The following is an 11398-nucleotide window of genomic DNA, read 5'->3' on the forward strand; positions in this document are numbered from 1 at the left end:
GCGCTCCCTGCTCCTGCTCCCCATGCAGTCCCACCTGAAGGGTGCAGCTCGCGGCAGCTGGGAGCTCGCGGCAGCTGGGAGATGGCGGCAGCTGGGAGCTCGCGGCAGCTGGGAGCTCGCGGCAGCTGGGAGCTGGAATTTCCGGGGTGAGGGGAAGCCTGCTCTTCCTCACTCCTTGCGCCGTCCTGCTGCTCAAGCTCCTGGAGCTGCACCCTGGAGCTGAGGGTGTGGGGCTCCCTCTCAGAACATGGATAAGAGCTGGACGGAGCCCGAGAGACCAGCACACCAGCCCAGGTCTGCCCGTCCACGCTTGTTCACATGACGGCACGAGACACTTGCACTCTGTTACCTTGGGGTTGTCTCTTATACGCTGCAAACTTAATTCTAACTGACAGAACTGTATTCAAAACTATCCATTAAGTAAAAAATAAAAAACTGTATGTCTAAAATATCTTTAATTCACTTGAGTGAACCACAAAAACAAAAACAAAGCAGCAAACTCTACTTTGGGTTTCAAGATAAGAGAGAAATTCTCACCCGTAGGGATGTTTTGCTCATCAGCCCTCTTCCGGTACCTAGGAATGCAAAGACAGAAAAAGGGTAAATCCTACTCTTTCTTCAAGGTCTTAGAGATACTATTTTGCATAAAAGATGTGGATGAACTTCAAAATTACACAAAGCTGAAGCTGAGTGTCTCGTATCCTTTGACTCCCAGGGGAACCAAAGGATCAAGAAGCTATTCTGGGGCTTCCCTGGTGGTGCAGTGGTTAAGAATCCGCCTGCCAATGCAGGGGACACGGGTTCGAGCCCTGGTCCAGGAAGATCCCACATGCCGCGGAGCAACTAAGCCCGTGCGCCACAGCTACTGAGCCTGTGCTCTAGAGCCCGTGAGCCACAACTACTGAGCTCACGTGCCACAACTACTAAAGCCCATGCGCCTAGAGCCCATGCTCCGCAACAAGAGAAGCCACCGCAATGAGAAGCCCGTGCACTGCAATGAAGAGTAGTCCCCGCTCGCCGCAACTAGAGAAAGCCCGTGCTCAGCAACAAAGACCCAATACAGCCGAAAATAAATAAATTTTTTTTAAAAAAGAAGCTATTCTGGAAAATGGCCCGACCTCCTTCTGGGCTTATAATCTTGAAGGGCAAAGTCAGCTTCAGAGTCAACACCTAAAGACCATCACCTTTAGGCAGATCTGCTGCTGGGTCTCTTACAGGAAACGTGAGGCTGGATTCTCTCCCTTGGGGCTCACCAGCCGGGGTGGAGCCTAACCCTAACGCCCACCCAACCTCAGAGGCTGGACCCACAGGCCACTTTTACCCACTGCCAGACCCGGCCTTCCCCAGTCATGATCTCGAGTCTTTAACCGAATGACCAGTAAAGCTCACTCAGGTCCCTCAAAGCCTGAGGCCTACCCCCTCCCCACCCCAGCCAGGCAGCCATTAGCCACGGCCTCCGTGACCTGACGAGCTCAGCAGGGTAGATCCAGGGCCAGCTGCTCCCCGTGAGCCAAGGCCTTGGCCAGAGCACACTCACAACACTAACCTCCGCAGCAGCTCTGTCAACGCCACCAACACGCAGACGTCTACCCCTCTGTGCCCAAGGCTGCCCTCCTGCAACAGTCAGACGACAGCTTTTCCGGCAGGGATGGGCACAATATGTATGACCTGTAACTATCATATGGAGTCTCTCTAGTCATCTTCTCAAATCCACAGTTGTTGACTTTTTTCTCTCAGCTAGGAGGGTATATAATTCAGCAAAGGTCAATGCCTGCGGGACTAGTGGAAGCTGCAGGTTCCTGGAGGAAATTCCCGCCTCGAGTCCCGTCCGGTATCTGGCAAGTTTGATTTGATGAGTTATCTCCCTACCCAGAAGCGTCTGTCTGCTCAAACACACGGTTTTGGTTTTAAGAACTTACTTAATTTCTTCTGTGTGTCCCACTGTGGAGTTAATCCCCGTGGGCCAGAACCCTTCCTGAAATCAATTACTAATGAGAGGATTTTTTTCTGTGGGGTCATCTTTTAAAAAAATTCATGTGCTGGGCTCCCCTGGTGGCGCAGTGGTTCAGAGTCCGCCTGCTGATGCAGGGGACACGGGTTTGTGCCCTGGTCCAGGGAGATTCCATGTGCCGCGGAGCGGCTGGGCCCGTGAGCCATGGCTGCTGGGCCTGCGCGTCCGGAGCCTGTGCTCCGCGGCGGGAGAGGCCACAGCGGTGAGAGGCCCGTGTACCACAAAAAAAAAAAAAATTCATGTGCTAATTTAAGTGGAAATTTCTCTTCGAGCACACATGAACAGAACTTGGCATGTCGAATAAATCCGGAAGATACTTTACCTATATGTCTACAATACAGTATTCAGGAGATCAGAAAGCAGATCACAGTAACCTGCACTTACTAAGGCAAGGTAGCAAGTGGCCACGAGGATCTTATTACAGACCTCTCCCTGCCTTATAATTTCTGCTACCATCCATCTACCCGGGAGGCCCCGATTTGGACAGTGCTTTTAGCATTAAAAGGAAATACTAGGGTCAGCTCCCAAAGCACAAATCAGGTCAGAGTCTAAAGACTGAACCCTGCTTGCAACTTGGGAGCCTTGCCACAAACCAGGACTAACTCCCCAGAATTCTGTCCATTCTGACAGACTCCCGTCAGCATGCTCTCCTATCACACACTGATTAAGAGCTGAAGATACAGAAAGCCCTTAGGGAAGGTGTTGCAGACCGCATGCTTGTGTCCCCCCAAATTCATGTTGATTTCTCAGCCCCCAGTGAGATGGCTTTAGAAGGTAGGGCCTCTGGTAAGTGGCTAGGTCATAAGGGTGGAGCCCTCGTGAATGGGATTCGTGCTCTTATAAGAAGAGACAAGAGAGCCTGCTCCAGCTCCCAGCTCTCCACCATGTGAGGACACAACAAGAAGATGGGAATTTGCAAAGCAGGAATCGGTCCTCGCTAGACACTGAATCTGCCCACACCATGATCTTAGACTTCCCAGCCTCCAGAACTGTGAGAAGTAAAGGACCGTTTTAAGCCGCCCAGTCCATGGTAATTTGCTATGGCAGCCCGAGCTAAGGCAGAAGGTTCCCTGACCCCAGAACTGTAAGTACTGGGTTCTGATCACTGCCAAACCACTTTGCTTTAGCTCCTCCAAGACCATGAATCTGGAGGTGGGCCCAGAGAAAGTTGCTCCTACTTTTAAAACTGCTAACTCTTCACTGCTCCAAACCACAGACAGATTACTTATTTTCAGGCATTCGATTGAAACCATATGCCAATTCCCGCTTGACAATTTTAAACCTACCCTTCTTAAGGCAAAGTGACACCCGAGGAGTAGGCAGGCCTTAGGCACAGCAAGTCCACTCCTGACACTACCTTCCCTTGATCATCTCATAAAGAACTCCATCCAGGAAAATCTAAGAGTATGGTTTTTACTGACCGTTCCTTGACACACAAAAAGAGAAAGTTAAACATTCCGTTAGAGGCTGATAAATATGGTTCACCATCATAAAGAAGGAGCAATCCTAATAGAAGTTGGTTCAAATCAAGTATTTTAGCCCAAAGTCATCATGTATAACTGACACATAGGGAACAACTTTACACACATCGCCTCACTGGACCAGGGGCACACATGGTAAACCATTTATCTTGGGTGATATATGAGGAAGTTAGTTTGCTCAAAGTTAAATTACCTAATGGGTACTTGAACGATCATTTTAATCGCCAAGGGAAGCATTCAGAGGCATATGATCTAAATATTCTGCAAGGTGAAACGTCTGCGCCTGCCCTGTGACACAGAACTTCAAGGCCCTCAGCACATCACTGTCTCTGTGCTACAGCAGATCTGTAGCACAGAGACAGGTGGTCCTCTCTGTGGTTACCTCAAGCCCACTTGTGGACAGAGCTGGGTCGCCTTGTATGCAGGCACAAGCCCATAACAAGCTGCCCAACTTCTGTGAGAGAATGTTCCGGAAGAGAATGTTAACCCAAACTCCATGACAAGCTCCTCAATTTTCAGAAAACAATGTTAATCCAACCTTCACAACAAGCTCCTCACCTTCCAGAAGAGAATGTTCACCCACCCCTGTTCAGGTGACTGTGGACGCCAGGGCCACACAGGGGCTCCTCCTCCAACACTCGGGGGGCAATACCGCTGAGGCCTCCCTAAGGGCTCCTCTCCTGGAGCCTCCCCCAGGGACCAAGCACCTCTGCTGGTTCTCTGGAACCCCTCCCCTCAGAAAACTACGGTGATGCTCCGGAGCTAAGGATAATCCCATCAGCCTGCACGGCTTGAAAATCCCGTGAAATCACCAGAAGCAGGTTGATGGGGACACCAGTCCCCACATTACACAATGTCCTCCCAGAAAAGCCCAGTGAAGATGTTTCCCTCAGGTCTAAGTTCCAGAAATACCTGTACTTCTGATGAGTAAACAATTTAGCTGGGTTTACAGAACACTAAGATTCAGCTAATTAATCATATACATTGGGCTGCCGGAAAGATGAGTCAAATTTGTAGCTCACCTCTGACAGGGGTACGAAATTTCACAATCATGGCTTTTATGTGTTATCCTTATCCCTGCCTTCGTCTTATTTTTCTATTCTCATTTCTCTTTTCTAACTTTTAATTTTATTTCACCATTTTGGAATTTCTCTCCACAAGCCACTTAAACTCATTTTTAGAATAAGGGCAAGTAAATATTACACCTACAAGGCAGGAAGGCTGCCACACAACAGAAGATGTTAGATATTTTTTGTCGGGTTGAGGAGATGATATGCCCCCAGAAAGAATACAGCCCACCTGCAAGAATCACCCCTGCTTTCCTACCACCTGGGCCCACATGTCTCTCATGTGAGAGTTGAATGTCAGACCTTACCTGGAAAATGAGCAGGTATTAAGTTTGTATCTTCAAACTTCCTATCTTTCAGCCACTTCTTAAGCTCTATAAATTCAGGCTTGTAGCTCTCATTCACTAATCAAGAGAGGAAAGAAAAACTGGTGATTAAAATCACTATATAATCAGATCACCATTTAAAAAGTAAATCTCTGATGAACTGTCTCAGACAGTCATATCTTAAAAGGGAATAAATTTTAAAACATGCACAAATAATGTAAACTAAAATAGAAAAACCACAAGATCATCTCAAAGATGCAGGAAAAGCATTGGATAAAATCTGGCACTCATTCCTGATAAATACTCCCAGCAAACAAGGATAGAAGGGAACCTCCTCAACACGACAAAAAATATCTAACAAAAAACCTACAGCTGACATACTTAAAGATGAAAAACTACGTGCTTTCCCCCTAAGATCAGGAACAGAAGGATGTCTGTTCTCCCCACTACTATTCAACACTACACTGGTTCTTGCCAGTGCAAAAGGCAAAGAAAAATAAACAAAAGGCATCTATTATGGGTTGAATTGTGTACCCAAAAATTCATATGTTGAAATCCTAACCCTCAGTACCTCAGGATACGACCTTATTTAGAGATAGGGTCTTTACAGAGGTAACCAAGTTAAAATGAGGTCATCAGGGTGGACCTGGATCCAGTACGACTGATGTCCTTATAATAAGGGAAATTTTGACACAAGAACAGAGGGAAGATGATAGAAGAAACACAGGGAGAAGACAGCCAACGACAAAGCCAAAAAGAGAGGCCTAGAACAGACCCTTCTCTCACAGCTCTCAGAAGGAATCAATCCTGCTGACACATGCTTTATAGATGAATCCTCAGGGCATTATTGAAAGTGAAATAAGCCATTCACAAAAAGACAAATACTGTATGATTCCACTTACATGAGGTATCTAGAATAGCCAAATTCATGGAAACAAAAAGTAGAGTGGTAGCTGCCAGGGGCTAGGGGGAGAGGGGAATGAGGAGTTATTACTTAATGGGTATAGAGTTCCAGTTTTGCAAGATGAAGAGAATTCTGGAGACTGGTTGTACAACAATGTGAATGTACTGAACACTACTGAACTACACTTAAAAATTGTTAAAATGGTAAATTTTATGTTACATGTAATTTTACTACAATTAAAATTTTTTTTTAATTTTTTTAAGATCTCAAATCAATAATCTGAACAAATGGAGAGATACATCTTGCTTATGGGTTGGAAGATTCCATACTTGTTAAGAAGTCAAGTTCTCCCCAGATTGATCTATAGATTCAATACAATCCAAATCAAAATGTAAGCAGGCTTTTTTGTAGAAATTGACAAGATTCTAAAATTCATATGGAAATGCAAAGAACCTAGAATAGCCAAGACCACTTCGAAATACTGATTTCAAAACTTTTTATTACTATAAAGCTACAGTAACTAAGACTGTGCGATACTGTCATCAAGACAGACAACGAAATCGATGGAACAGAAAAGAAAGTCTAAAACAGACCCACACATACGTGGATAACTGGCTTTTCACAAAATGCAAAGGCAGTTCCGAGGAGAAAGGATAGTTTTTTCAATAAATATTGCTGGAACAATTGAAGTAAACAAATCATGGAATATTATCAGCAATAAAAAAGAATAACCTGTTGTACACACAACAGAGAATTACCTCAAAATAATTATGCTGAGTAAAAGAAGGCAGATAAAAAAGAATGCATACTATATGATTAAAGAAAACTATAAAACAAATCAATAGTGAAAGGAATCAGATCAGTGGCTGTCTGAAGAAGGAGGCGGGGGGGGGGTTTCAAAGAGCGCAAGATGAAAGGATTACAAAGGGAAACAAGGAAACTTCTTGGGGTGATGAATATGTTCATACCTTGATTTCGATAATGGCTTACTGTGTGTATACATATGTCAAAATCTATCAGATTATACACTTTAAATATGTGACATTAATTGTATGTCAATTATACTTCAATGAAAGTGTTTTCTAAAAAAATACATGATCCAAAATCTAAGGCTGCTAAAATACATTATCACAACCTAGAGAACAGAGTTTACAGCAAGAACATTTAATAAGCAACTACTACACTCCCAGCACTATTAACCACTGTGGAGAGCATTCAACATGTTCTTCACCCTCAAAAAGTTAACATTTTAGTTGGGGAAACAAGACTTCCATGAAAAACAACTGGAAAACCATAGCTCCTAAAGAATAATACCCAATAAGCATGATAACCCAGTGACATTAGTGAGAACTGGAAATGGCATTACCAAAAACATAAGATCTCAACTCTGCCCCGAAGGTTAGAGAGAAACTGAACAAGCAGGGAAAAGGGAAGAACGATGTTTTGGCTGAAGAAGGACCTTGAGGAATGGCAGAGGTGGAAATGTGGGAGGTGTGCTCAGGAAATGGTGAGCGGAGAACATACTGCCAACACAGGGAGTGGGGCGGGGGAGCCACTTAGAAAGGCAGTTGATGTCAGGCAGGAATTCAGAGAGCACACAGAAGAGAATGAGGGGGACTTCCCTGGCGGTCCAGTAGTTAAAACTCTGTGCTCCCAATGCAGGGGGCACGGGTTCAATCCCTGGCTGGGGAAGATCCTGCATGCCGTGTGGCACGGCCCAAAAAAAAAAAAGAGAGAGAGAATGAGGATCCTGGAGGCTCCTCTACCAAAAAGGCTACATCCCTTAAGAAAGTTAGACTGACAGTGACAAATGGAACAACCAGCAGGGAAGAAAACAAGAATGTGGCTGAAGTCATCTCTGGGTAGAACAGAGAGGGAGAAGTGAACCTAAGAAAGGCCAGGTGAGAGTCAGTAGGACATGGGCTCCAGAGAGCAAAGAAGGATACATGGTCAAAGATTACCTCCATGGTGCTGACATGCTGGGGGTCAGCTAGGAGGAGTGCTATTAATTTTTATGAAAAATAACAACTGCATTTATGTAGTACTCTCCAGTGGTCCAAGCACTTTCACATACGGTATGTCGTTCAGACTGGGTTACACTGAACTTGAAGTGATAAATTTACATCCAAATATTAATATCCTTTAGGTAGCTAGAGGTCAGCAGAGAGGTCAGGACCAGAAACAGAAACCTGGGAGTCATCCCCAAAGAAGACATAGTTGAAGCAATATATCTGTATTTCTACAAGGGTTTAAAAGAATATAATGGCACTATTTAAAAGAATATTTTTTAAGACGTATTCTCTATGAACACTGCTCATGGGCTTCCCTGGTGGCGCAGTGGTTAAGAATCCGCCTGCCAATGCAGGGGACAAGGGTTCGTGGCCCGGCCCGGGAAGATCCCACATGCCGCGGAGTAACTAAGCCCGTGCACCACAACTACTGAGCCTGCACTCTGAGCCCGCGAGCCACAACTACTGAAGCCCGCGTGCCTAGAGCCCGTGCTCCGCAACAAGAGAAGCCACTGCAGCGAGAAGCCGCGCTCCGCCGCAACTAGCCCACGCGCCGCAACGAAGACCCAACGCAGCCAAAAACAAATAAATAAAAAATAAATAAATTTAACATTGCTCGTGTGCCTCTGAGAAAAGCTATGTGTTAATAGCAATCAACAAAGGATTCCTTTTTTTCATCACTGGCACCAAAAGAATCAAAACTGTACCTCCTCTTGATTCAGAACTTGTGAAGAGTTTTCGTCTTCTGATTCGGCTTGTTCTTCCACCTCCATTCTTCATACTAAAACTGCAGTTTCTGCTTAATTGCCCAATCTAAAATAAAAAGCATTATCTCTGCCTTTCTTTCCAGCTGTATGATAATCACTGTTGATTGTACCTATAAAGATTTAAATATACAAATGTAACTATTTAGTAAACCATTTCTCTAAAGTGTTTTTGTATATAAATTGTTTATACTCTGACCTAAATCATGCGCAGTAATGGAATGCCCATTATATTGGTCCCTCTAAAACAGTTTTATCTTGAGGTCCTATTACATGCTGATTAATCATAGAAATCCTCATAACTGATTTCATAATTGTGTGCTTTGGTGACGTGTACATCAACGATAATTAACACTTACTAAGCACCAACCTATCTGTACTTTGAATAAACAGTAGTCCTGAAGCCCCCATCTGCTAGGAAGCCTTAGAGAAAAAAACCAAATCCTCTTTCAGCGTGAAGTAAATAATGATTTGTCCTTAAAACCAGCATCCTGAAATAAATATAAACTAAGCGGGGGTTTGCCACAGATTAGGGAGAAAATGAGAGCCAAGAGAACAGACAAAACAAAGAGATAAGAAAATCTAAAATGACTACAGTTTCTATACGTTACTTCCTCGGAAATATAAAAATGAAATCTATTAAACACACCAGCATGATCAGATAATGGAGTGGCCTACTATATGAAGCCATTAATAGTAAGTATGCACTAAGATGTAAAAATGTCCAAGATATATTACATGAAAAACTAAAGTTGCAGAACAAATTCAATGATCCCTTACGAGTTTGATACTGTGCACATTTTATGTTTATAAAACAAGAGGCTTTAAGGAAGGATATTAAAAAATATGCACGGGGAGGGGACTTTTACTATTACTTCTGTATCCTCCTAGTCTGTGCCTTATGTATGTATAAGTACATAAGTGACATAATATGAATATTACTTAAGTGCATATATATGTGCATTTTAACCATACCACTGTTTTTTTAAAAACCACTAAAAGCTACCGAACTGAAATTAATAACAAGACACGAACTCCAAGCTCTATTACTATCCCACCCCAGCACTGGAAGGTTCACTATTTGATCGACCCGAAGTTGACAAGTCCGGTCCCAGGGCCACCGGCGGCTCGTCCCCTCCGGGTCCCCAGCGCCCCGCCCGCTCACGGGCCGAGACGCGTCCACACTGACCCCGGCCCGGCCGCGCGCCGGTCCCGGGGTCCGGCGAGCGAGCTGTGCACGTGGCGCCAAGGCGACAGCACAGCTGGCTGCACTGTCCTCGCCCCCAGTCCTCAGCCCCTAGACGTGAGGCCGCCCCACAGCTGCGACACACCCCGCCCCTCCCCAGCCCCCTCCGTTTTCCGGCCGCCGGGTTGGCTGGGCAGGGGGCGAGCTCAGACCCCGACCAGTTACAAACACCCGACCTTAGGGTCCTTCGCGCCTGCACAGCGGCTTCTCGGGTTGACATTCGCTAAATGAACGATTCCCAGATAACGGGGGGTGGGGGTGGGTGGGTACTATAATGAGCAGCATCATGCCAGGCCTGGCGGGGGTAGGCTATCCGAACTCAGCTCTCTTTTTGACCCCCCCAAATTAAAATCTATGGAAAGCTCCGGCAGGAGCAGGTTCCCGTTACCTGGGCAACGGTAGGCCCAGCCCCGGAAGTCGACCCGCTCACCTTGGCACAGCTTCAAGACGGCGGTGGGCGGGCCCACGTGGAAACCCAGAACAGCGCGCCAGATGCTCGCGAGTTGAAGAAGCGAGCCGCAGCAGCAGGGGGAGGGATAGAGCGCCGCCAGGCCCGCCTCGAGTCCAAACTGACCCACGCCCTCAGTCGCCAGGCGGAGCCCTCTTTCCGCCGCGGGCCTCAGCCTCTCGGCGTGCGCATGCGCATTGTGTTCCGGAGGCGCCACCGCCAAAAGCGGCTGGGGTCAGAGCGCCCCAAAGCTGGACCGGGGCGCCGGGGGGAAGAAAACCCTGTGGTCCGTGGACCGGGAACTGCGCTCTGAAAAGCCGACCTACGCAGTCCTTCCGTACCACCAGGGAAGGAACCGCCAAGTGCGCGCATCCCAGAGCAGACTCCTCCCCGCGCCTTGGCCCGCCAGCTTCCGCCTCGCCTCTGGGCCTCGCAATCCCAGACCTTCCCCCACTTCCTGCCCGAAGTTGCCTCGACCCCGCCCTGCCTCGGGTCGCAGTCCGCCCTGAACCCGTTGCAGGGCAGCCCAGCCCCACTTCACCCTGCTGTCCCTGTTGGCGGACGTGTCCCAGGATCAGCCTAACAGGAAAATTCCAGTCGTTTATGTAAATACGCCTCCCTACAGGAGATGGGGCTCAATCTCTGCCCCACCCACCCCACCTTGATTATCTCTTGCTTCCAAGACAGCCCAGCGTGGAAAGGAGGGAAAAGTAACTTTACAGTGGAGAAACTTGGCAGACACTGCCTTGGCCAAGTGATAAGGGTTAGCATATCAGTAATAAGTTATGTTGATTGCGAAGTTCCCAACTATAGGAAGGGTACTTCACCTAACATTTGGAGATGTTACTCTCCAAAACCCATAACCCTAGTTCTGTAACACAGAAGAACAACCTGGCTCTATATTGGATCTATTCCTTTAACTCTAACGGTTGTGTTGTTGCCTGTGCTTAGTCATGCTGGCTCTGCACCTTTGTGTTACCAAACAGAGAAAGAACGTTGTCCACAGCCTGAAATGCACATAATAGTCCTTCCACAAGGCTCTGCCTCCCAGGCTTGCATTTTAAAGGCTTAACACTTTTCATTTGTATAGAGATAAAAAAGTTGCAGAACTTGTTGAAGGTTTACGAGAACATCGTGACCAG

The 11398-nt window shown here is 46.5% G+C and overlaps 1 protein-coding gene across 18 annotated transcripts in view; it reads right to left on the reverse strand.

Moving 5' to 3' along the window:
- Positions 1–10682, reverse strand: part of SETD4 (SET domain containing 4) — a 412601-nt gene extending 401919 nt beyond the window's left edge. For 6 of the 18 annotated variants that reach the window (XR_010943838.1, XR_010943837.1, XR_010943839.1 and 3 more), the window contains exons 1-4: positions 10239–10675; positions 8506–8675; positions 4868–4963; positions 538–575 (exon numbers count right to left, since the gene is read on the reverse strand). Coding sequence is in view for 13 of the 18 variants with exons in the window: in XM_067739434.1 (XP_067595535.1) it covers positions 538–575; positions 4868–4963; positions 8506–8578 (207 nt within the window). In the remaining 5 variants the exon portion in view is untranslated. The other 12 variants (XM_067739443.1, XM_067739441.1, XR_010943841.1 and 9 more) reach the window with 12 other exon arrangements.
- Positions 10683–11398: the final 716 nt, after the last annotated feature.

This window comes from Pseudorca crassidens, chromosome 5, assembly GCF_039906515.1.
Source record: "Pseudorca crassidens isolate mPseCra1 chromosome 5, mPseCra1.hap1, whole genome shotgun sequence".
Taxonomy (NCBI): domain Eukaryota; kingdom Metazoa; phylum Chordata; class Mammalia; order Artiodactyla; family Delphinidae; genus Pseudorca; species Pseudorca crassidens.